We start from the raw sequence: 25,958 nt of genomic DNA, 5'->3' as shown, positions 1-25,958 counted from the left end.
TTGAACTGTAGCATTTTTATTTTTATTTGACAAACATTGTCCAATCATGAAGTAACTAGGTTTAAAAGATTCGTCTCGTAATTTATAGGCAAACTGTGTAATTAATTTTTATTTTCATCTATTTTTAATACTCTATGCATATACCATAAGATTCGATGTGACGAGAAATCTTGAAAAGTTTTTGGTTTTTGGGGTGAACTAAACTTGTTTAGGCCTTGTTTAGTTTCTAAAAATTTTTAAGATTCCCCGTCACATCGAATCTTTCAGTACATGTATAGAGCACTAAATATAGATAAAAATAATAACTAATTGTACAGTTTATTGTAAATTACGAGATGAATCTTTTGAGCTTAGTTAGTCCATAATTGGACAATATTTACCAAATAAAAAGGAAAGTGTTACAAACCAAATTTTTTTAGAAACTGAACAAGGGCTTAGTTTATAAGTGAAAAGTTTTTTAAGGCACATCAGATATTTCATAAAATATCCGTGAGATAAATTTATTAAGCATAAATAATCTGTCATTAACACATGTATGATATTGTAACAATTATGAACAATTATAGCTAATTATTAACTATTAGGTCTAAAAGATTCGTCTAATAGTTTACATGCAAAATGTATAATTAATTATTTTTTTTTATATTTAATGCTTATCAACGGGACTCGGTGGGAACTAAACAAAACCTTATATGTTCAAGAAAAATCAGATATAAGCACTGATGCCGCTTGATCACGTGAGGACCACGACCTGAAGCTTCTAGCACCTTCTGCCGACTCACCTTCCCTCGGAATTGATGCTCTTCGTTAAAATCCTCGGCGCCGACCATCTACCAACGGATGGTCGCAACGGCCCGCGACGTCGCAAACGCGCCGCACGTTACCACGCCTTTTCTCGTTAAAGACAACAAAAACACCGTTCACCACGAGCCAAAGAAAAGATCCTCACAAAAATACCCCTCGTTAACTTAGTGGGTTTTTAGTTTGGGTGTTAAAGTTTAATATGGATAGAAGTTTTTTTGTTTTATTTAACAATTAGTATCAAATTATAAACTAATTAGGTTTAAAAAATTTATCTCACAAACTATTCTCTAATTGTGTTTTTATTTTTATAAATAGTCTATATATAATATTTCATGCATGTGTTCAAACATTTAATGTGATAAACAATAAAGTTACCAATCCAGTCAAACAGGGCCTTAGTAATATATATATAATATTTAGGATCCAAAAATTTACTACCTCCATTTTCATTTACTTGTCATTGAACTTTTACTTTAGTAATTTTGACCATATGTTTTTTTTCTACAAAAATTTTTTTAGATACATCAAGTTTTCACATATATAATTCTTTTTATTAAACATACTTCGTTAGTGTTATATACATTGAAGTATCTAAGATTTTGTAGAAAAAAATAGATAGTCAATTTTGCTACAGAAAAAGGTTGGTGATAAGTAAACGAAAATAGAGGAAAATATTTTTTTGACCACCTTTACCTAGTTACCTTAATAATAGGGAGTTTCTTTCCCTATCTTAACCAAAAAAAACATTCCATTTTTTATTTCCACCCCATCTTAAAGAGTGGATATTTGTTTCTGTCGAGGTTTTTTTTATTTGCTCCGGAATTATGGCACACTTATATAAGTTAGAATAACTAGATGCTAGTGATGATACATATAAGATTTGTTTCCAATATTATTGGGTCACGCCCTCTGTACTCCGTATCTCGTACGTGGTTATAACTCATGAACTGCATTAAACTCGCATCTAATGATGACATAGTCTAACTTTTATACTATTGGGTTTCATTGTAATGCATGTGTACGTCTGCCAATAAAAATATATAAAAAAGTGCAGCAACACTCGTCTATAGGTCAAATCCTTCTTAGTCTCCTCCAATCCAAATCAATTCCTTGATTTTAGGGATAAAACAAATAAGCCCTTAGAGCAGCTCTGAACCTTTCATCCTATTTTAAGAGCTCAAATATATAAAAAATTTCTCCAACCAAGCCACTATTCAAGCCCCGATGGACAAGGGACTCCGAGATCTCTCTTATGAAGTCATAGACGTAGGAGATCCTCATCCTTTTCTCTCTTCCTCCTTTTCTCTTATGAGACAAGTGGGATCAATGAACAAAGCTCATAGCAATACAGTGTAAAGTAGGAAAATATTAGGAGATAGATTTATAGTTTGTTTGTTTGAATTTAACCGTTGAATCTGTTAGTTATTTAATAGTATCTTTTTACAACAGATTAACGAATAATATTTGTAACCATAACCATTAGCCAAGCGAACAGGCTATTAGGGGGATAAAATATGGACGTGAGTCCCTCATTTGAATTTGAAGGAATTTAGGGGGTGTTTGGCACTACTCCATAAACTCTGCTCCACAAACTCCACTATGGAGCAGCTCTAAAAAAACTGGAGTTCGTGGAGTACCTCTTTAGGTGCTTTCACAACTCCACCCTTTTTTCTCGAACTGAGTGCATGGAGCTGAAACTGTTTGGCTAAAAAACGTGGAGGAGAGCTGAAAAACGTGGAGCACAAACACCCCTTTAGGTCAGTCTCGATGCATAGTTTCATAGCACAGTTACCAAAACTATAAACTAGGTAACCAAGCCACAAGAGTTTTATGAGGATGAAACTCCTCTCTCATCTGATGAAACTCTTTTATTTAATGACCCTGCCAAGTCAGCAATTTTACTTATGTGATATTCTATTTAATGTGCATGACACTCTCATGAAACATATATTGAGACTGGGGCCTTGTTTAGTTCCTCAAAAACTTTGCAAAAATTTTCAGATTCCCCGTCACATCAAAATTTTTAGACGTATGCATGGAGTATTAAATATAGATGAAAATAAAAACTAATTGCACAGTTTGGTCGGAATTGACGAGACGAATCTTTTGAGTCTAGTTAGTCTATAATTAAATAATATTTATCAAATACAAACGAAAGTACTACTATTTCTATTTTACGAAATTTTTTAGAACTAAACCAGACCTGGCGTTATAAGACAAAACACGAAGGTTTGCTTGCAGTTGCTGTTAGCGGAGGGCAATCCCGTCATTTGCCGGGCGCCGCCGTGGATCAATAAAACTGCAATGGACGGCAAACGGAAAAGGCCCAACAGATTTCGTCTCCCTTTCGTCCTCTCTTTCCATTAACTCCGCCCCGCCCTCGTGTGCGTGTTATCTATCCACCCATCGTTCCGCCTCCCTCTCGCCGCTCGCCGCATCGCTTTTTAGGGTTTTCTCGCTCCTCCTGCTCCCCTCTAACGCACGCGCGTCGACGAGCCCGTCCCGGCAGCAGCGCACCAGTCCGCCGCCGACACTCACCACAAGGAGTGATGGGGAACAGCGACGCCGCATCCCCCGCATCGGCGGCCGCCGCGCGCGACGCCAAGAAGAAGAGGGTAAGAGGGGCTGTTCGCCTTTGGGGTTGGGGTCGGGGTGATCTCTCTGGTTCGATTCGGGGCGAGGGGTTCCCGGTTGGTTTGGATTTGATTTGATTTGATTCCGCCGCTTGCTGATCTGATCTGAGTTCTGTGTTATTTTTTTCCCCCGGGGTGCGCCTTGCAGGGGAACCGCTCGGCGGCGAAGCTGAAGCAGAGCAAGCGCGAGACGCGCCGCGGGCAGTTTCTGTCCAAGGGGCAAGGTCTGATCTCATGCCTGGTCTGTCCGTTGTATTAATATGTGTTTGTGATTTTGGGGATTTCTGTCTTTGTATTTGGGATTCGTCAGTGGCAGTGGTAGTGGTGTGTATGCGGTCGTTGATCTCTCCATGCGTCGTTGATCTCTCCATGTGTCGGATTCAGGTTTTATATGCAAGTTATGATCTGTTCATCTGTTATGTGAGAAGTACGTTATGATCTTCTCTGAGACATAGTTCTGGATTTTTTTGTTTTTGTTTTTCAGGTGCTGCTTCTGAATGATATATATATCTGTTTGTTGATTGGGGTGATTTAGCTGTAAAGTTTAATAAGTTTGTGTTCTTTTTTTTTGTTGTGGATTCGTTTAATATCTTATATATTCTTTCGTTTTGGATTGGTCCAGGCAACGATGGCAATGATGCCAAGGTTGCAACTTCACCAACAGGAGCAGGTTCAAATGCTGGCTCACCCATCCTTGCTTCCCCGCACCCTCCACTTCCTCGTCGCCGGGTTGATTCCAGATCAAGGGGTAGTGATCCGGAGGACAGGGAGGAGGCTGGTGCTGCTGGCCTTGAGGTAGACGGCAGTGGCCTTGACTCCCCAGGCTCAGACAAGTCCCAAGGTGGTGACTGCCATCAGAGGAAAGGGTTCTCTGGCAATGGCGGTGGCCGCAGCCTCAGCAGTGGAAGCAGTGTTTGGTCCAGCTCAAGGAGTGTGAGTGATGCTGAGGAGGATACCGGCGGCCCTGAGGATGAGAGTGAAGTCTTCGATGATTGGGAAATGGCTGCTGATGCGCTTTATATCGATGACAGTTCTTGTAACCAGAGTTCAGGTCCCACACCCACACCCCCACCAGCTCTGACCACTGCAGCACCTGCCCATGCAGCGAGACCAGAACCGATTCGAAGCAAGACAAGGGCTTGGGCACCAGATGACATATTTCGACCCCAAAGCTTACCCAGCATATCCAAGCAGGCCAGCTTCCCAGCAAGCATCGGTAACCGCTGGCCGGAGATGGGAATGAGCGCTGCGCAGCAGGGAATTCTTTCATTGCCGCTGTCGTGCCCCATTTGCTGCGATGATCTTGACCCGACGGATTCGAGCTTCTGCCCCTGCCCTTGTGGGTTTCACATGTGCCTCTTCTGCCACAACAGGATCAAGTTGGAAGATGGGCGCTGCCCAGGTTGCAGGAAGCAATACAACACAGTTTCTGCAGCAGAAGGCGTCGGCGGTGGAGGTGGTGCAAAAGCAGCAGTTGGGACTGGACGAGAGATGGAGAAGCGGCTATCCCGTTCGTGTAGCATGGGTCCAAGTTACTAGACTGCCAGGGTTATACTAGTTCTATGTTGTAGCTCTACCCCATTGCATGTTACTATCAGATATGCTTGTTTTTTGCGTATCGTCTGCTTTTGGTATAAAGAAATGTGAATATCGGAATAGGTGCTGAATCCATATAGACTTGTCCAGAAACTCATCTGTTTTAGACTGTTCCCGTTGCATGTGATGCATATGTTGCTGGAGAGGACTGTTTGTTGCTTACAGTTTGTGAGATAATATATATGCCATATAAGGTGACTGTTATGTCCTTATCTATAAGTATATGAGCACTTTGGCAGTAACTGTTGTTTATTTAATGTTAGGCACTAAGTTTAGGTATTCGCAATCTCATTCTTTGTTTTGGAATTATTATCTATTCTCTTTATCTGTTGGTTGTACCTGATTTGATCTGCTGAGTGTAGGTTCTAATACTGTGCATTGTTTGTTTGTTGGACTTCTCTACTTTTACTATGGGCCTGATCTTTTGCACATAGCATTAAAATGGAGCTGGTCTTAGTTGACATTTCATATTATGATGATTCACTGTTCCTTCCCAGTGTTGGTATTCTTATTATTCTGCTAAAGGCAAGAAGGGATGAAATCATATTGTAAGTTGGCATTATATTATGTCTTATCTTCCTTCACCTGATCTTCTAGTTCATTGTGTATTTTGTATCTCCACCTCATTTCCATGTATCTAACCCTGAACCTAATGTCTGAAACATTGACTAGTGACTTTGGGTATCAACATGATCCCCAGAATTCAGCTTTGACTAGTGCTTCCTGTTACATTAATAGCAAGAGTATACTTCTATTAAACTAAATTTCAGAACAAGTCTACTTTTATCATTTCAAAATATATTTGAACTCAACATATAAAAATTTATATGCAACGAAATCTTAAAATTGCTGACTTGGGACAACCACAAAACAGTGATTATTTCAGACTGAACGTTGCAATCAAAGTAACTTGTTACCTGTTAACCTCATGGGCTCATATTACAGTCAGTTCAAGCTTGCTACATGTGAGGTTGGCATGGTGTTGCCATTGCCAGCTTGTCCTGAGTTACGCTGGTTAGACTGTTGCAGTCGAGGTTTGAAGGCTGGCACAAACTTATGCCCCCCCCCCCCCCCCCCCGCCTAGTTAGCTTGCCCTTGTGTGCATGGAGATTCTGTATCTGGACTCCATTATTCATGTTGAGCCACATATATGCATTATAAATTTCTATTTGTGCTTTTCAATTTAGTTTGTATTCAGTGTCTGTGTCAAACCTAGTGTCCCTGTACGTTGAATTGTTGACTTATTTGGCAGACCTAGAATTTGTTTGGACTCACATGATTTGAGGTAAAAAACTTCAAAGTTCAAAGCTTTGCTTGGTACTGTCATGACCATTTGATTTTGCCGGAGAAAGAGATTCTAGTTTAGCAAATGACATAGAAGCCTTCAATTTAGCCTTAGCTATGGATTTTGTACTGAGTGAAAAGTGTTTTATCTTCTAGATATTACGTAAGACTTAAATTTAGCCTTAACTATGTATTGAGTGAAAAGTGTCTTAAAAATATTATGAACGCTTGTGTTGGCTTCTGTTTCATTTGTGAATGTTGGATGTTTTCTTGCCCTGGACTCCTGGTTGCTGCCAACAATGAAGCAACCTATTGGTCTTTCATTCATTGCAAATCTTGAACCATTTTTATCAGGCGTGTTTTCCTTGATGTGGGTATGAACTGAATGAGCTCCTGTTTCTCAAAGGTAGATCGGACAGACCTTGCAGCAATTTTTAGAATGATGGAATGGCTCTTTGGACTCAGCAGATTCGATTAAATTGGCTAATCATCCTTGCAGTTTGTTGAGGTCTTATTTTCTATTCTATTTGCGGTTCCAAGTCTGGACGTTTTGTTTGAGCTGTGTTCTCAGCATGAATAGACACTTCGCTTAAGTTTGACACATGGTTAACCCTAGCCACACATAACATCGAATGTGCTTGAGAAAGAGATTGTAGTGAGTGGCTCTACATACCTGTTTGGATGACAGTTTTTTTGAGAACTGGGGTATCACAAAACTATGGCTTAGTGATAAAAAAGGGAGATTGTGACTGGAGTTTCTAAAACTTATGAAAAATTAGTGTATCTAAACACCCAGTAGCATTTGAAAACCAAAGTACTTCGTAAAATCGTAGCATTTCTTCAGTACTTCTAAAAATATTTTGCATTCAAAAAGGTCGTAAAAGAGCATGTGGTGAAAAATATTATTGCCATTGCCCACTTGTTCTTGCAATCTTGTTCTCATTCGTATGAGACCTTGTTTACTTCCACTTAAAAACCCAATAATTTTTCAAAATTTTCCGTCGCATCGAATCTTTAGACACATGCATGGAGTATTAAATGTAGACGAAAATAAAAACTAATTGCACAGTTTGGTCGAAATTGACGAGACGAATCTTTTGAGTCTAGTTAGTATATGGTTAGACAATAATTACCACAAATAGTAAAACAAATTATATAAGTCCTTACTCCGTGAGACAAATTTATTAACCCTAGTTTGTTATTAGCATATGTTTACTGTAGTTTTACTGTGACACCACATTGTCAAGTTATATACTAATTAGGTTTAAATTATTCATCTCACAAAATAGTCATAATCTGTCCATTTAATTATTTTGTAGTCTATATTTAATATTCCATGCATGTGTTTAAATATCCGATGAGATAGTAAGCTTTAGGAGGAGGGACTAAAGGAGGCCTAAGCGAATGGTTTGAAGTCCATTAATCTGCAGGTATCATGGTGGTTTTACCTCTCAGTGACGCTCAGTGTTCTGGGACAATTCCATGGTTCTTTTTCTTTAGTACACAATGGGAGAATAATCCTGAATTTCTGTTGTCAAGAAACGCATTCTGTCTCATTTTTCAACAGATTGTATTGGCACAGATGCAAAATTTTGGAAGCACTACACGCCGCAAGCACAACATTGGTCATGAATGACTACATCTCAGGAAGCACAGTGACGCACTGCACATGGAACAAGTTAAAATTACTAACAGAGTTTGTTATAATGAAGCCTAGGCCTAAAATAGCAACCTCCAGAATCGATGACTGACAACAAACAAGAACAAGCAAGGGCTGCCACTTCTCCACACCAACAGACCAACCTAAGAGGCTAAGACCACTATCAGGAGAGTAGCTTGCCAACTTCTCTCTTCAGCCACAAGGTGCGCAGCCTAGGTTCATAGGAAAGAAAGATCTCCCTGTTCTCAGGGTCCTTGAAAACATCAGAGGCTAATACCTTGACCTCATCCGACACATCTGGCATAGGGTGCAGAGCCTTGATACAGCTAGAAATCGTGAACTGATCAACATCCTTTGCTCTTTGTTCTTTGACGCGAGCTTGCTTCATTCTGAAATTCAAGTAGGTCTCCATGATCTGCTGGACGTCTGGGACCTTCCGCTTCTTGCGCCTGTCTCTCTGTAGTTCTACACAAGAACTTGACTGTGCCTGTTCATCAGCTCTTTGTGGCCTTCGGTCCGCACCATGTTGTAGTAGCTCCAGCACCTCTTCATCACGATTTTGCAGCATGTCGATATCGTCTATACCTTGGGGTCCTAATGCTGTCTGCTGAAGTAAGCTAATATTATTCCATGCACTCTTGTCCCATGAGGCACCACTAGGTCTTTCAGACAAGCCTGGGACTGTGCTAATATTGTTGCCTCCATCGTCATTTCCACCAACATTCTGAGGTATGCTGGAAGGCGATTTCTGTTCCCCTTCAGGAATAGGACCTATCAGAGTAACATATTTTTAGTAAACCAAAAGATATCAGTGTATAGCACAGTTCTTCTCCTCAGCCTTCCAGCTGTAGGTAGGGTGGTTATGCATGTGCCCCGGTGAGGTGGATGGAGGTGCTCACCATCAAATAACAGCTCAAGTGAGTCAAGCAACGGAAAGCTCTTGCTTTGGTACTTTCGTGCCTTGGGCATTTCCTACAAAATTTAAAAGAATTTTAAAAGTTTGCATATATATGAGATAAGGGTAGAAGAACTAAGCCCTCACCTCGATTATCTCATCCCAGATTTCATCTGTTGCTCTAACCATGGATGCACTCTGGTCCCATGAGACGCCATCACGTTGGAGGACAGATTTTATCAATTTATAGTCTTTCTTCAATTGAGTCTCATGTTCCTGGATTTGCGGTTTACTAAACTTTGCTTCAGGGTACCTCACAGTGAAATCCCTAACAATTTTCCTCCACCCATCGGTTCTCCAACCGTTTGGGGTACGATAGTGTGAATTATTGTTCTCATGAAGTATATCAACAAGACCCTTTTCGTACTTCATCATCCATCTTGCTCTATTTGCCATTTAACCCTGCAATAGGCCTATAAAGAAAACTGCAATAGGTCAGAAAACATCTATTGTACTCGTGACGAGGCCATGAGGGAGCTAAAACTAAAATGGATAAAATGCTAAAGACAAAGAAAAAGACCCACATTCCATTCAGTACTGAAATTCTAATGCAAGCACAATTGAACCATAACACTTCTATACCAAGTCAATGGCTGGTTACATGGCATTCTTGTTGGAATAAGTCAGTTCTATTAGTGCCAGGACAGCTAACATATAAACCAGAACCTAACAGTATTCTCTAGCAGAGAAAGAAACATACAATTATAATTATAACTATTCATTCATGTTAAAACTTAAAAGCTAAGGAAGCATGAGTGCATGACAGAATGTGATGTTAGCATATCTTTCCTATGCCATACATTTACATACGGTGAACAAAAATGTACCAAAGAAAAGGTTATCTTCAACTGATATCTCATCCAGAACCTACTAACATTCTATAGACCATACATTTAGCATTGCCTGCATGATGCTAAACCTGAAAGGATGCACTTCCATCATGCGATGCTGGGTTTATGGCAGCTATGGCAGCAGCACGCCAAGCCATGTGGCTGCAAGGACTAGCAAGCATGTTGATAGGAGGGAAGCCCGAGCAAGTTGCTCTGTACTATGCTGCCAACAAATCGACCATAGAATAGATGAAAATTCTGTTGTTCTGATGATTGATGAACACATAATAAGCACATTGGTACTCGATTCCATTTCATTCGTGAGTGCGTGCCAGCTGATATACTGACCAAAACACTCAAGACCCCAACAAAAAGAGAGAGATAAGCAAGTATTGCTGCTTTATTAAGTTCCACTAAGACAGAAATTCAGATTACAGGAACAAATAGAGACGAGCAGCATAGGCAACCAATTGCATTGGAAGCGTCCAAGCACAAATCTTACTCCACCTGCTACTGATCAGTAACAGAGAGAGAGATCCGCATGAACAGACGCGCCCAATTCACAAGCACGAGCCGAAGTTAATCGAACAAGTTGTATGTGGCACCACCGCACGATCAAAACCACATCCAGCAACCACCGATTCGACATCACCAAGGAGCACGGAGTGAGCCGCCGCCTCGACAGCAAACGCTTATCAGCATCATCGCGTCGAGTCCGGGGACTCACCGGATCGAGTCGCACTAACCCACCTGAATCTAGTCCCCAGCGGATTCAAACCCGCCCGGAAGGTGACCTAAACGGCGAGGGGCCGCAAGAGCAGGGACAAGGCAAAGGTGAGAGCGGGTTGTAGTTACCTCCGCGCTGTGGCGGGGCCGCGAGCCGCCGGTCGGCTCGACCTCAACGGCGTCGACGCCTCGCGTGCCCGCGGTTCCCAATCCCAAGCGCTGCTCCGGGCCGTAGGGTTCCCCCCCTTTCCCCCGCGGTTGGGTTGGTGCTGGAACCCGGCTGTTCGGTACCCACCAGCCAAACGGGTTCGTAATCACGATCCGACTAGACACGAGAGACAGTGCCTGTTTGGAATTGGCGGTTTGTGTTTGTTTGGAACGGAGAAACCCAAATTGAAGCCACCAGGAACGAGATAAGGTCACATTGCAGGATGTTGGGAATGGCGAATGCATGAATTCGTACGACGCGGATGAGAAAGAATGCAGTGATAGAAGAAAACATTAGCGCCCTTCAAATTGTCATCCATTGCACTTTCTTCCAAAGTGTTCCACTGTTCTTGGGAGTTCCAGCCGGTTTTACAATAAAAAAATAGCAGTACATGATAAATTAGAGATAAGAGTCTTAATTGGTTTATTGTCTTGTCTTTGAATTAAACTCACATCTCATGCCCATAGTGGTCTGCAATATATTTTTGAGCTCGTTTACATCTTTTTTTTTTGGAATTAGCACAATAACTCAATAATATAGTCAAAAATTCTATTTTTTAGCATCCAGGATGCCTTCCCATGGAAAGTTGGAAACACCAGGTGTTTCTATCTCCTTCCTTTAGCCATAGGGCTCTAGAGCGTTGGTGTCATAACCTCTCTCTCTCTCTCTCTCTCTCCCTCTCTCTTATAGCAATTCCTCCATCTCAGCCAGGAGCCTTTTCCTTCTTAGTGGTTCTCTTCCAAAAGGCCTCATATATGTAAACACTGCCTAACTTTCTATGTGCATGTGATTTGAACATATTGAGCAAGAGAGGTAGATGAATAGACTGTGTTGTAGGGAAGCATCTGGGCAAACTACAACCCTGTCAATTCGACTTTAACATTTTTGGGACCTTCTTGTTTATTGTCAATTTGTCATATATATCCCAAGTCATGGAGATTACAATCCGATATGACCTCCAGAATTTTAGTCTTCTCCTTGTAATGTGGGTTTCTCCTAGTGTTTTGACATTCAAAATTTAGTATAAAGTTTCTCTACTAAATGCCTCTTAGTGAGATTCTCATGTGCTATGACTAGTGGTAGTGTAGTTTTATTACTACTTAAAAACACTAGGAGAATTCTACCGTTTTGATAGTTATGAGATAAGGAGAAGTGTTCATGATACAACCATATGTTTCGGAATGGAGGAAGTAGCTTGTTTTTCAATTTGTTTTATTTTGTAAAATCACAACTTTAAACTGACCCGAGGTAGTATTAAATGTTGGTTGTAAAACCTTGTTCAATAAAATTAGACGTTGTATATTTTTTAAAAAGAAATCCATTACATGATAATATTATTGCTCTAATATAAGCAAGCATAAAAAACCTTAGGGTTTATTTGGATCTACCTCATGCTACTAGTTAGCTTAATTGAGATCATGTTGTTGCCAAAATAAAAATTTAAGATCATGTTTGGATCATCAATCAATCGGTAAACTAATGTCTTACCTATTATCCGGCTAATACTTAGTTGTTAACTAGTTTTTTCGAGCTAATACATCAAATAATTGGGTGGATAGATCCAAACGAGTACTATTTAAATTCCATGGGCTATCTCCACTATCAAAAGATGTGTTAATTTATAGGCTACCAAGAGCTTTCCCAACGCAACACGATCCATGTAGGCGTCAAGACTCCATGCCGTCTAGAGTGGTGATCCACAATTGTTTAGAGACCTTGTTTATTTCCGCAGTGCGATATCGCAAACGCGCGATTGAGTGAACGTGGGTCCGCGGCCGCGTTTCACGAATCATGAGATGTAGTTTATTTTCGGCGATGGGTGGTTGTTGACGCAACGTATGTCATTCGGCAGGATTCTCCACGATGGGCCACCGTGAACGCGCGATTGAGTGGAAACAAATAGGTAGTCTCTTGTAGAAGAAGCGGTAGTCTCGCCAGACACAAAGCCGAAGCTTGCGAAGTAGAGAAAGGGACAAAGGCTGTTACATGCACTGTCAAATGCTTCTGACAAAAAGCATATGTCTACAAAAGCCGCAAGATATATGCCCCTGAGATTTCCTTAGAACACCTCCAGTGTGGAGATCCAATCCAACCGAACCAAATTGTCAAAATTGTCAGTTTAAGATATGGTTCAATATATAGCTGTAGTGTTTGGTTCGTTGGTGACCTCCATTTTAGATTAGAAAAATGAAAAAACGTCAGCTTTTGGGAGAGCAAAGTACCGGCTTAAACCTCATGAATGGCTACCGCTCTTTCATTTTTCTATTCAACATGGTTCGAACCATCTTCAACCTCCGAACCGAAGAAAGATTTCCTATGGTTCGATTGATCCAGTGTACAGATCAAATCATACTCTTCCCATGGTTCGGTTTTGATATACACCGGAGATTCTCTTATGTACGTGGATCGACGAATTAAGCTGGGGCATACGATGGTGTTAGCTCACGTTGGGCTTGGGCGCGTGCCCTAATAACACCGTTCACATGGAGAAGAATAGATTTTTGCTTTTCATCGGTGAACCGGGTGAACAAACATTTTTCTGACTTTTCTGTCTTGCTCGAACTTTCCTCGGTCATTTTCATTCATCTGGCATCACAAAATTTGGGACGTACGTGCTTTTCCTGTCCGTGACGGGACAGCTGCTAGCGTGGTAAAACGGCAGTGAACATCCTTGCACGTGTTGTTTGCCGTTGTAGTATAAAGATCATATAAAACGTTTGCCACGCAGTCGGGGCGGAATTGAAAATGCTAGCAGCGTTTGTCAACCGAACTTCATTCAACAGCGAGTAGTAGAATCAGAGTTTTGACAAACAGATACTTCTTCGCCATGCTTAAATAAAATCACGCAAATCCCATCTCTTCTGCCCACGTCACCTACCAGTACCAGACACCGTCCTTCGTATCGTAGCAAGACCGGCGTCGTCTCCGGCGAGATCACTCGCTCATGGTACCGTTTTGACCACGACATCGCCGGCAGCACCAGAGTTCCGCAGGTGTTTACCGGTCCCTTCCGGACAGGAGCAGGACACCGATCCGCCGCGTCAGCAAGCGAGCAGGCACCCCCCGCACGGCCGCACCCGTTGGATTCTTCCGGGCGGCCGGCGGGCACACACACCACAGGCGCGATGCGTCCGGCTGCGGAGCCCGTGCGTGGCGTGGCCAGGCCTTGGGGGACCTGTACAACTGTGGGGCACTTTGCTGCTGGGGCCGGGGCCGGGGCCGTCGTCGGACGCGGACGCCAAGGCACCGGACCGAGTAGGCTGCTGACTCAGTACCGGACGCCAACGCACGCACGGGCACGGCGGCGGCGCGGGCGTGAGGTGGAAAACGGGCTAAGCGCGGCGCGGCTAGTGCTCGATCTGTCGTGCACCATCCATTCATATCCAGGCTCTTTTTTTTTTCTCCTCTTCCTCTAGATAAGATATTATTATTTACTGTACTACTACTCTACGTCAGAAAAATTACCCAAATATTCCTTCCGTCACCCCCCTCCAAAAAAAGTCATTATCGCTTCTTCTACGCTTAACTTTGATCAAATATATATTAAAAAATATTAACATTTATAATGCATATTTAATATAATTAGATAAATTATCAAATATATTTTTATAATAAGATATAAATATTACTAATATTTTTTTATAAATCTAGACATCTCCGATCCATGGTCATTCATTGTGTCTCCACGAAACGCCCCGCCACCGTGCACTGCCCCATCGCGACACGATAGGGTCTCGGAGCTTAATGGAGCTCCAGCGAAATCCTACCATGCCCACCATGACCTCTTTCTTCTTCTTTTCCTACCGTTGTCATGGCTATGGTCGCCCCGGTCCAACCTAGTTTGGCCGCCTACTTTGCTGTCTGCTTGAGTGGCGTTAATTCGTTATTATCACCTTCGTCTTGCCGCTGTCTCCCCAATTTCCTTTTGTAAGTGCGCTGCGTCGTAGCAAGAGAAGAAGGGAGGTTTCTAAATCTCACTCTCTAAATCATCATTTGGAGAGTCATTTGTATAAAAATCGTTTTCTATATTTTTTTTACTTTGCAACAGTTTTGCTAAATCTCATGCGCACAGCGCACTCTAGAGAGTCATTCTCGTCTTCTATATTTGGCTAGTGAAAAACCTAGAATAGACAATGGCTATATTTGGATGGCCATTTAGAGAAGCTGTTGGAGGGTAATTTTTTACCAAAATTGCTATTCCTAACATTTAGAAAAAATATACAAAGTTTCTTGGAGATGCTCTAAGAGAAGAGAAGAAGAAAAAACATAAGTGTTGGATTTCTCTATAGTATTTTTTAAATGGAAGTCCGACCCATCTACGTTTTTTTCTTTTGAGAAAAACCACTTTTTTTTTCGATCTGTATGCATAAAATTCTATATATAGAGGCAAGCAAACCTCGCCCCACACCTCCAACACGTGACACCCCGCGCGGCACCTCCGCCTCCCCACCCTCGCTCCCTCTCACCGCCCGCCACCGCCGAGATGGTCTGCTCCCAGCTCACCGCCGCGGGGGCCTCCTCCCTCGCCACCGCAGCGGTTCGTTCCCGGGCGCATTCCCCAGCCGCCGCCTTCGCGCAACTACGGTCGACGCCTCGTACGAATCGCTCTTACCCGGTTCCACCTCATCCGCCCCCATCCTGGCCTGATTCGCCGCATTGTTGACGGACTGCCTGTATCTGCTTCTTCCGCCCGCAGGCATTGCGAGCGCTGGCTTGTCGGTTAAGGGAAACAGGGCGGCTCTTCCGTTGGTCGCCGCCGCGGGGCCGGCCGCGGCGGCGCCGGTGGCCGACCTGGACGGCCCCCCGGCCACGGAGAAGCAGCCCATCATTGTCATCGATAACTACGACAGCTTCACCTACAACCTCTGCCAGGTATTTTGGCGCTCTATGTTGTTTTGCGGCGTGGTCCATTCCGAATTGTTTGATTATATGTGATCTGTGTGTGCGGTGTCCCTCGTTAGTGGAGATGTGTGGCGGCTGCCTGCGGGCTGTGGGTGTGTTCATACTTCGCACGTACCATAGTTTTTATTTGCGGTTATGCCTCTGGTTTTTTGAACAAACAGGAGAGGCTCGAAGAGCCTCTACTGAAAATTTATTGAAAAGCCACTAAGAAGATTACAAGCAGTGAAGAAGAGGAAAAAAACAACAACAGTAACAGCAGCTAGAGCAAGAGTTCGAGAAACAAAAAAAAGAGACAAAAAAGATCAGGGCAATTATACAACTTGCTCTATCCATGATTCAATAGCAGGAAAGTAGCTCTTCTTGGCCCTCCATAGGAGCTGCTTGAAAGTGATTTTGAAAATCTCTGGTTGCAGCTGCAGCAAGCATTTCTGGATAATTGTTTGAACATTTTCCCATTGAGTTAAATAGTGTTTGATTGTTGCAAGACGAATTGCTATGCCCAGGTGGAATAGTTTCTTTCATGTTTCTCACGATGTTAGTTGAAGAATCAAAATGAATTGCTGTGCGCAGATGGAATAGTTTCTTTCACGTTTGCTCAGGATGTTAGTTCTAGAATAAGATGCATATATATGCATTTTTTGTCTGTGTTTTGAGTAATTTTGTTTGTCCGTGATAGTGTTATGATTTTTTAAGATTTTTTTTTTCCGATTGTGCTTGTACTGAGATCAACTGATGGAGTATATGATCACAAGGATGCTAGGAATGTATTCCATGATGCTGTTATACATTATTATGAACCTTTTTATGGAATCTGTATCTGTTATAAGTAGGCATCCATACTTCGTGGGAAATACCTATCTGTCACATTAAAGTCCTTAATGACTATGTTGTCACTCTTTGTAAAGTGTAAACAAAGTTGCATAAGAAACATTTTGTAGGCACAGCTCTACATTATATCTATATTGCTTGAATTGCACTTTTATGTCGATACTAAAACGGCAAACCAGAATCATAAGTGCATTCTTTATTCTTGGCGATGTGTGGATCATGTGTTATTGTGTTTCTTTTTCCACAGAATGCTTATAACATTCCTTTATTGCAAAATTTGGACTTAAAACTGGAACGCTAGATTTGTTTGGTAGCTATCGACTCAACAGATTCTGTGCCCATTTCTGTTGAGTATCATCAAATCTTTGCTACCTTTCTTTTTTTCTGCCGAGAATAGCTTTGTACTGGAACTTAGGTACTGTTTGTTTCTGCAAAGGCAATGTCAGCGTAAAAGGAATGGTTAAATGGCGCGAAGGGGAAGGGTTGTTTGGTTCAGTCACGGTAACCGGAAAGCAAGTTTGTTTTGACGCTGACGCGAGCGTAAGCGGTTACCGCCAGGATTGAGCGTAATCAACATGCGGAATGTACGTATCTATTCCCGTGCAATCTGATTACACTATATGTGTAACTAACAATAACTAACACAATCGAGTACCGTTGTGATTGGACACGCTACAAAATAAGCCAACCAAACAGCACCTTAGTGTACATTTATTTTTTCATGGGATTAGATATCAAAAGGGTTAGGATCAGGTTGCCAATGGAGTGTCTCCTAGTTCCTGATCAGGGTTAGGCATATGCATAGGTGGCAATTAGGCACTAGGTGGGAAGCTGACGGCCAGTGGTTAGTCAGGTTAGATGGCCTTTTAAAACAGTTGTTAATATTGATATTGACATACTCCTTTGCAATAAAGCTATAAAAGGTATGCTGTTTGAAAAATATTTTTTGCTTTGGTGGGCAAGTATGCATTTGAGTGTTACAATGCCATTTTTGTGTGGAAGTAAAAAGCTTGGAAATGACGCTTCAGCGTCTCTTGGTTCTTCAGCAGCAGTGCCCATTAATTGAAGAACACTACGCAATAATAACTAAAAGGACAACATTGTTAAGAAGTATGTATGCAGAGGTCATTCTAGGCAATTGGTTTGTTTGTTCAGAAGTGTGTTTTGTGAGACATATCAGTAACTATTGAATCCTCTGTAATTTTCCTTACTATTTTGTCAAGTAACTTACCACTTACCAGGGTACATGACATGGTTAGGTTTCAAATGTTGACTTTGCTAATACCGATAAGTTCACTTGCCATAGCTAATTTGGCTTTTGCAATGCTGCAATGTTTGTGTGATGTAGGATGAGATACTGCTTTGTGAGATTAGAACTTTCTATTAATGACAATTAGGCCACATAATGTGCATTTCTATTGTACCTCATAGGTGGCATCTATTTATCGTTTTTTTTTGAAACACAATTTCATATTACACTTTATTGAAACATAATATAGAGAAGAAAATAAAATAAACATATGCTATCAGCAAAACATGTCTTTGCTGACATTTTGTGTTTAACGATGAAGTATATGGGGGAGCTTGGATTGAACTTTGAAGTATACCGCAATGATGAACTGACCATAGAAGATGTAAAGAGGTATACTTAGTTCTCTGAGAACATTTTCAATTTTTATATAGCAGCATTGTATTTTCCCCCAATACCAAAAAGAGAAAAAAAATATTGTTATACTTTGTTTCAACTAATCTCAGTTTGATGAGTGTGGTCCCTTTCATTTATTATAGGAAGAACCCAAGAGGAATACTTATTTCTCCAGGGCCTGGTAAGTTTAATCTTATTGAACTTCACAAGTGTTTAAGCTTCTGAGTGTAATAAAATACTTTCGTATTTGTTCTTTAGGTGAACCACAAGATTCAGGAATATCATTGCAGGCTGTTCTTGAATTAGGCCCAACCATCCCAATTTTTGGAGTTTGCATGGGCCTGCAGTGCATTGGGGAGGCATTTGGGGGTAACATTTATTTTTGTACCAGGTTGCTAGTTTTTTTAATGGCCTCTGCTTTTGTCTCTCAAACATTTATGACATGAATATGCAGGAAAGATTATCCGTGCTCCTTCTGGAGTGATGCATGGGAAAAGCTCTCCAGTTTATTACGACGAGGAATTAGGAAAGGCCTTATTCAATGGCTTGCCAAAGTATGGTTTAATTCCTCTTTTTAAACAAAAGACTTTTCTCTGCTTTTAAGGAAGCAAATATTCAGTATGGTTTAATTTCTGAACCATTGGATCATCTGAATTTTGTTTGTTATTGTTCACTATTCTTACTGATTCTCATGGCTTGTTATACTGTGACAATTTACTAGTTTTCATGGAGTGCCTTTTATATAACAACATGACAAACTAACTCTGTTTCTGTAGGTCATTCTGCTTTTATTGATAAGTCATTCAGCCATGTATGAGAAGTTCCTAACCTCATATTTCTTTAAAATAAAACTTTTCTTACTTAGTATTGATAAAATCTCTGGCCGAAATTCAATGTCAGATACTTAATTCAGTTTATTGGTACTCCTAAGTAAGCCTTGGAGTTGACATCATCCTTTGCTTCCATGGACAGCCCTTTTACCGCTGCGAGGTACCACAGCTTGGTCATTGAGGAAGAAACCTTCCCGCATGATGCTTTAGAGGCCACTGCATGGACTGAAGATGGACTTATCATGGCTGCTCGCCACAAGAAGTACAAACACATCCAGGTACTGCTATTTCCCAACATTTTGCCATTGGATGGCCTATGCTGGCCTTTTGACTCCTGCTGAGGATGTTCTCCGTGGAGTTCTGGACATGTATTATAGTGACTGCTAACGGTAACTGTTTTCAGGGTGTCCAATTCCACCCGGAGAGCATCATCACCCCTGACGGCAAGAAAATCATCCTCAATTTCGTCAGATTCATTGAGGAACTGGAGAAGCAGCGTTCCTAGGGAGGTAGATGCCACCGGTGGCTTCATAGATCAGTCAGAAGCAGAGACAAAGGCGCTTGAAGCTGCGTAGTACCGGGTCTGGCAGTGGAAGTTAGCTAGGAAACAGCCTTTTTCCTCCCTTAATTCGTTGTGCTCGTGGTAATATAATCTGTGTGGACTGAATTTCGAATAAAGTCCAGCTGTTCAAATAATCACTGGTGTTAGTGCTCTCTAGATGAATATATATCCGGTAATTTTCGGCAAGGGAAGCCTTGGCACATTTTTGTCTGAGTTCTGGCGATAGCAAGACCTGCCGTAATAGCATCAGGCGTTTCTATGCTGGTGCCGTTGTGCTGTTCTGCACGGCTGCACCTGCACGCTTACGGTCGGAATGGATCCCAGTCCTTAGCGGTGGGCCGTACGGGAACAAATAATTGCTTGATGCTTGCCAGCAAATGCATCATCTTTCCTGTGGGCCAATGACACACCTAGGGTCTGTTTGGTTGCACTCGATATGTGGCTAGGGCTGACTTGGATCAAAAAAAATATGTGTTTGGTTGGTTGAAGAGGGCCAACTGAGCCAAGCTCTGGCCAGCCGTCTCCTACCATTCTTGTCACCTCCCGACGTCGTCTTCCTCGTCACCTCCCGACGCCGTGTCGTCTTCCTCGTCACCTCCCGACGCCGTGCGCCAGACGGCTCAGCCTCGCCGCGGAGGGAGAAGGAGAAGGTGGGTTACGGAGCGCCGTGGGGGCGGGGATTCGGCGGCGAGAGCAGCGGCTGCTCCGGCGACGGCGACGTGGCGGCCGCCTCCATTTGCGCGTGGCTCCGGCTCCGGCAACGACGCGGAGGGCGGTCGCGCGCGCGGCTTCGGCTCCCTATCCCTTCGCGCGCAGAGAGACGAGACGGGCGGGCGGGCGAGATCCAAGCTCCGACTCCGGCTCCCTGTCCCTTCCCTGCAGCTCCGGTTGCGTACGGGAGGGCGGACGAGACGGTTGCGTATGGGCTTCGGCTCTGGTTGCGTACTGGCAGGCGGAGCGCCGTGGGATCCAGTGCCGACGAGCAGTACGGGCTCTGGCTCCCTGTCCGTTCCCCGTACGGGCGGCCGGACAAGATCCAAGCTCCGGTTGCGTACGGGCGGGCAGAGCGCTGTGGGATCCAGCACCGACGAGCAGTACGGGCTCCGGCTCCCTGTCCCTTCCCTGCAGCTCCGGCTCTAGCGCCGACGAGCAGTAGAGGAGGCCAGGTGTTTGATGAAATATCTAAGAGGGGATGAGCTCACCGTAATAGAAAGAGGTAATTGTATGCAGTGCAAATCAGACAACCAAACACATCTAGTTGTTAGCCAGACTTAGTTGATACATGCAACTAAACAAGTCCATCCTGACTTCTTAAAGACAGGCTTGGACTAGCCTGACTTAGTTTTACTAGCCAGGCTTATAGAGGACGAATCAAACACACCCCTAAGGTCCACTTGAGGAACAAAAGCCCACGGTTTCATGGACTCCTACTTATAAACAGAACAGATTCAGAATTCAGAAACCAGCAGTCCCACGCCCACGCAGCGTTCCACCCGAAACTCGAACAAGCGTGCACTGCGGAGCCCCGTCCGCCACGCACGCGCTTCCCTCTTCACCGGCGGCGGCGTCGGGCAACCTATGGACGGCGGCGGCGCGACGCGGGGGCAGCCGATGCTGGCGAAGCGGCCGAGCCACCGGGAGCGGCACTTCACGGCGGGGGAGGTGGTGCGGGACGTCATCATGGGGGTGTCCGACGGCCTCACCGTGCCCTTCGCCCTCGCCGCGGGGCTCTCCGGCGCCAGCGCGCCCTCATCCCTCGTCCTCACCGCCGGACTCGCAGAGGTCGCCGCCGGCGCCATCTCCATGGGACTTGGAGGGTAACTGCTTCATCACGCTCTTGTCTAGTATGCAGTTGCTTCTCACATTCGTCACGGACTGATCTAAGCGGAAGCTACCAGCGACTTCCGTTTGTCCTTTTACGCTACTGGCCACGAGATTTTAAGTTTTTAATATTGAATTACATATATGAGACAAAAAGTTCAATTCATGCACGCATTCGGGTAGTCCATAGTTCGGTGCCAGATCAGCTCTTTTGTAAACTTAGTTTGAAGATCGTTCAGTCTTAACATCCCCAATTTCGCGGGCGTCTTTGGCAAAGAATTAGAATTTTAGTATATATAGCATTAGTAATCATAGCACAGCGATCACTAAACTGGAAAAACATGAGCCTGTAAGTTTGCAGTGTCCAGCAGATATGGACATGTGCTTTACACCAGCTCGACTTGTAAATTGGCCCTCATCCAAACCCGAAAAGGAAATCGTTATTCGTCAGGACAAAAGCTAGCTGGTGATAGACAAGTGTGTGGCCCTCTTTCACGTGCTCCTCCAGCACGCTTTGTGTTATTCATCACAACTTTTAGGCCGAGCAAAGTGGAAAACAAGACAAACACCACATTGTTTTCAATTAGAAAAGGTGTCCCACTAACGCATGATTCTGAATTTCTGATCCGTCGCTTGCGCACCATGTGGTAGGTACCTTGCGGCCCAGAGCGAGGCAGATCATTACAAGCGGGAGATGAAAAGGGAGCAGGAGGAGATCATCACTGTCCCAGACACTGGTACATGGATGCCACTATATTAAGGAGCATTTCTCCTGACCTTTGGTGTGTATGTATAATATATGACTGGCATTCTGACCCGTTGGTGTTTTGAATCCTTGATTGATCATCCATTCCAGAGGCTGCTGAGATTGGAGAGATCATGTCACAGTATGGGCTTGAACCGCACGAGTATGGCCCTGTCATCGACGGGCTCAGGAGAAACCCTCAGGCTTGGCTAGACTTCATGATGAGGTATCATTATCATCAACTGTTACATCCACTACCACTGGTTCCCACTTTTGGTTCCCATTTTGTAATTTGGAAGCAAATGGCCATGAATCATGATTTGACAGAAATTGAGTGGCTTTGCAGTAGTTCATAAAACTGTTGAAAATGAAAAACATAAAACATAATGTTTATTAGTCATAAACAAAAGAAATATCATTAACGGAAGATAAATTGGTTTTCTCAACTAACCAGTGAAATGTGTTCAGGTTTGAGCTGGGATTGGAGAAACCAGATCCTAAAAGGGCTCTGCAGAGTGCTTTTACAATCGCACTATCTTATGTGATCGGTGGATTGGTCCCTCTCCTGCCCTACATGTTCCTCTCCACAGCCCAGAATGCCATGCTCACATCTGTTGGAGTCACATTGGTCGCGCTACTTTTCTTTGGCTACATCAAGGGTCGCTTTACTGGGAATCGGCCATTCATCAGTGCTGTCCAAACTGCTATTATTGGAGCACTAGCTTCAGCAGCAGCATATGGGATGGCAAAGGCCGTTCAAGCTAGATAGTTGTTGAAGGTATCAAGCATTTGTAAACAAAAACTTCAGTAGGCTGCAATAAACTAAAAAAAGCTGTAATTCTTCTCCTTCGGAACATCCCATTACATTATCTAATTGCAGAATCTAATGGTAGTCTACTCTTATTTAATTTTCAATAAATATAGGAGAAGATAATAATAAGTAAAATATGATGACAAGCAAATTGAGATTACCACAGAAGCCTGTATGGGGCATCCAACCAAGATGGGTGATGAATTGATGATAGCACAGGTTTAGCTCCTTCAAGGGAAAAAAAATGATCTTAGCCACAAGTTGGTTAGATAGAGATAGGTCCTTTAGTAATTTACTAAGAAACACCTTACTTGTAATCATCTCAGGTATCTGACCATCTCCGAGAATTTGCTGTGAATCTGTGATGTCTTAACTTTGAACAGATGCAAATCTGCTATCTTATCTTGTAGCCTGACTGCAAGACAGTACTTGTAGTTTGAACCCAACATGCACAACCAGAGCCATGCACCAGATAGACCAATTGCTAAGACATCTCAGACCTAGTTCTCATCAAGATACTTTGACTAAACAGAGAATCATGAAACATATCTAGACCTTGATTTGCTAGAACCTCTGCTTTTCCCCTCCCAGACAGCAATCTTCAAAGCCGAGTATGTGTGCTCACTACTCAATAAGGTTCCCTTATCATATTCATCCATTTGAGCATGAAAATCATATTCATGTTGCATTGTCAACCTTCAAGCTCTAAAGTTATCGCAGGTAGGGGAGTAGAATAAGTATCTTTACCTAGCAAAACTATCCATTATCATGGTAACTCTTAGTTGATTTCTTCTTGACAAATTCATTGATTAGTGAAGTATAAAGCCCAAAATCTGAAACCATTCCTTTTGCACTTTTCAGTTCTTCAGCATCTCTAACTTTTCCATGCTTGCAATGTCCATCCAAAAGAATGTTGTATGTTATATCATCTGGGCACACCCCAATATTAAGCATCGCATTCAGCAGCATGTCCGCATTCTTCATCTGCCCCAGAATGCAGAAGCCATTCATAACCACATTATATGTCACAACTCCCGGTTTTCGGCCCTTATTCTGCATCTCTTTCAGTAGCTTAAAGCCTGTCTTCACATCACTATTCTTACAGAAGGCATCAATCACCATTGTGTAAGTCGTGTTGTCAGGTTCCAAACCAGCCTCCATCATCTCACATAGGATCCTTTCTGAATCAACCGAACGCCCTGACTTGCTCAGTCCCGAGATGAGCGTAGTGTATGTGACCTCATCCAATGCAACCCCTTCGTCTGACATCTCTTGTTTCATCTCCATTGCCATGTCCAACTCCCCCTCCTTGCAGAAGCCATCGATGAGTGTGGTGTAAGTAACCTTGTCCGGCTTGAGACCATTGTTCCTCATCTCCTCCACAATGTCATTGGCTGCTTTCAAATCTCGCACCCGACAAAGGCCATTAGCCAAAGCATTGTATGCCACCAAATCCGTCTTGATGCCCCTTGTGGCCATCTCTCGGTGCAACTCCAACCCAGCTGCCACATTCCCCTCCTTGCAATGTGCGTCTATCAATGTCGTGAACACAACAGTGTTGGGGTTCACACCTCTCTCACGCATTTCCTCAAACATCTCCACTGCATCTTGTATCCTCCCTGCCTTACACAACCCCTGCATAAAAGCACCATAGGTGTACACATCTGGTGCGACCCCTGCCTTCGCCATTAGCCCTCGCAGAGCGTTTGCGCTGTTCAGATCAGACGCCTTGCACATCCCAGACATCAATGTGTTGAAGGTCACTACCGTTGGCGGCACACCCCTCCTCAACATTTCATCGAACATGTTCCGTGCACTGGCAAGCTTGCCTGATCTAATCATGTCACGCATTAGCATGTTAAACTGCTTGGCCTCCGGGGGCACACCTGCGTCGAGCAGCTGCAGGTAGAAGGCGTAGGCTTCAGGAACAGAGGGGAGCCGATTCATGAGATCGGACCACGCTGGCAGGGGGACGCGGACGCCGCGGCGGAGAGCGAGGAGGAGGAGGAGGGAGCATCCATCGGGTAGGAGGCCCTCATCGGCGTATGCTTTGGCGACCGCGGACACGAGAGGCGCCGGGTCGTCGGTGGAGACTGCGGAGAGGAGCAGCGGGAGGAGCCGCGGCGGGGAGTCGCGGCCAAGGCGGGAGACGAGGAGGCGGAGGAGGGGGAGTGCAAGGTGGGGGAGGCGGTGGGCGATGAGGAGGTGAGACATGGAGAGGAAGGAGGCCGGGGTGTGGCGGAAGAGGCCCGGCGGCGAGGCGAGGAGGACGCGGAAGAGGGAGAGTAGCGGGAGCGGCTGGAGGGCGAGCGGGTTGCGGCGGAGGAGGGAGAGGAAATGCGCGGAGGTGAAGGCCGGGAGGAGGCGGAGCAGGGGCGCGGGCGCGGCGGCCGGGAGCGGCGCGGGGTGGACGGGGAGGCCGAGCGCAACCTCGGACGCCGCGACGAGGAGCGGATCGGCCTCGCCCGCGGGCGGGTGCGGGGGCGGGAGCGTCGACCGCGGCGCGGCGTACCATGGGGGAGAAACGGGCGGCGCGGGTTCAGACGCCGGCGGCGGGCGGCGCTGGATGGGTCGAGGGCGGAGGGCTCTGCCTCTGTGCATTGTGGTCGGCTGATCGGTGGGGTAGGCAGAGCGCCAAGTTTAAAGATGACTGGTGCAGAAAACAAACTGATTCTCAGTTTGTAAATCTGCACGGGAAATCAGAATAAACAATTAACAAGTATTGCTGCTTTCAAGAACAGGGGATACCTTTTGTAAATCAGGTTGTCATCGTGCAAACGTAAGTAAGATTTATCAAAATTACTTGTAGTTTGCGCATGCAGCTAATGGTAAATTCAAAATATATCCACAAGTGCAGTGTTCATAGGTCCTTAGTCTATAGACACATTTGTCAATCTAAATGGACAAAACGATTTGAAAGAAATTTCGTTGTTTTGTAATAGAAAGCAGACAAACCTCTTCCGCAAATAAAATTCACTCACGGCAGGGGCCAGCACGATCCCCTGCAATTGATTCAGATGTGCCACCGGACCAGTGAGTGCTCCGGTAATGTTTCTCACCCAGCGTCTGTCGGTGAGACCCTCGCAGACTGTGCACAAGCAGAAAGGTTTGGGGCCAA

General features: G+C 44.0%; 5 protein-coding genes across 8 annotated transcripts; 3 read left to right on the top strand and 2 right to left on the bottom strand.

The window, feature by feature from the left end:
- Positions 3,141-5,252, top strand: LOC8073446. Its single transcript, XM_002447931.2, has 3 exons — positions 3,141-3,419; positions 3,586-3,661; positions 4,060-5,252. The coding sequence occupies exons 1-3, from the start codon at positions 3,354-3,356 to the stop codon at positions 4,974-4,976; spliced, it is 1,059 nt and encodes a 352-aa protein (XP_002447976.1). The 5' UTR covers positions 3,141-3,353; the 3' UTR covers positions 4,977-5,252.
- Positions 7,908-10,776, bottom strand: LOC8057485 (L10-interacting MYB domain-containing protein). 3 transcript variants are annotated; one of them, XM_021462937.1, is made up of 4 exons: positions 10,618-10,776; positions 9,020-9,357; positions 8,877-8,949; positions 7,908-8,748 (listed from the first exon to the last, which is right to left on the bottom strand). In XM_021462937.1, exons 2-4 carry the CDS (start codon positions 9,326-9,328, stop codon positions 8,141-8,143), a joined length of 990 nt encoding a protein of 329 aa, XP_021318612.1. In that variant the 5' UTR covers positions 9,329-9,357; positions 10,618-10,776; the 3' UTR covers positions 7,908-8,140. The 3 variants fall into 3 exon arrangements, with proteins under 3 accessions (XP_021318612.1, XP_002446629.1, XP_021318613.1); XM_002446584.2 differs by having other exon boundaries at positions 9,020-9,345; XM_021462938.1 differs by lacking the exon at positions 10,618-10,776 and adding an exon at positions 10,270-10,579 and having other exon boundaries at positions 9,020-9,345.
- LOC110436279 (anthranilate synthase beta subunit 1, chloroplastic-like) lies at positions 15,088-19,654 on the top strand. 2 transcript variants are annotated; one of them, XR_002454111.1, is made up of 9 exons: positions 15,088-15,291; positions 15,393-15,568; positions 17,998-18,068; positions 18,215-18,252; positions 18,330-18,440; positions 18,526-18,625; positions 18,848-18,882; positions 19,044-19,179; positions 19,305-19,654. XR_002454111.1 is itself a non-coding variant. In XM_021462898.1 (8 exons), the coding sequence occupies exons 1-8, from the start codon at positions 15,180-15,182 to the stop codon at positions 19,404-19,406; spliced, it is 846 nt and encodes a 281-aa protein (XP_021318573.1). In that variant the 5' UTR covers positions 15,097-15,179; the 3' UTR covers positions 19,407-19,654. The 2 variants fall into 2 exon arrangements, 1 of the variants encoding a protein (XP_021318573.1); XM_021462898.1 differs by lacking the exon at positions 18,848-18,882 and having other exon boundaries at positions 15,097-15,291.
- LOC8073445 (vacuolar iron transporter 1.1) lies at positions 20,680-22,916 on the top strand. The gene is made up of 4 exons (XM_002447930.2): positions 20,680-21,280; positions 21,936-22,021; positions 22,141-22,255; positions 22,498-22,916. Exons 1-4 carry the CDS (start codon positions 21,042-21,044, stop codon positions 22,796-22,798), a joined length of 741 nt encoding a protein of 246 aa, XP_002447975.1. The 5' UTR covers positions 20,680-21,041; the 3' UTR covers positions 22,799-22,916.
- LOC8073444 (putative pentatricopeptide repeat-containing protein At1g09680) lies at positions 21,755-25,898 on the bottom strand. The gene is made up of 4 exons (XM_002446583.2): positions 23,152-25,898; positions 23,002-23,068; positions 22,481-22,841; positions 21,755-22,387 (listed from the first exon to the last, which is right to left on the bottom strand). The coding sequence occupies exon 1, from the start codon at positions 25,439-25,441 to the stop codon at positions 23,597-23,599; it is 1,845 nt and encodes a 614-aa protein (XP_002446628.1). The 5' UTR covers positions 25,442-25,898; the 3' UTR covers positions 21,755-22,387; positions 22,481-22,841; positions 23,002-23,068; positions 23,152-23,596.

Source organism: Sorghum bicolor, chromosome 6 (assembly GCF_000003195.3).
Source record: "Sorghum bicolor cultivar BTx623 chromosome 6, Sorghum_bicolor_NCBIv3, whole genome shotgun sequence".
In the NCBI taxonomy this organism is placed as follows: domain Eukaryota; kingdom Viridiplantae; phylum Streptophyta; class Magnoliopsida; order Poales; family Poaceae; genus Sorghum; species Sorghum bicolor.
Note: the sequence above shows the minus strand (reverse complement) of the source record. Positions and strands in the feature narration are given on the sequence as shown.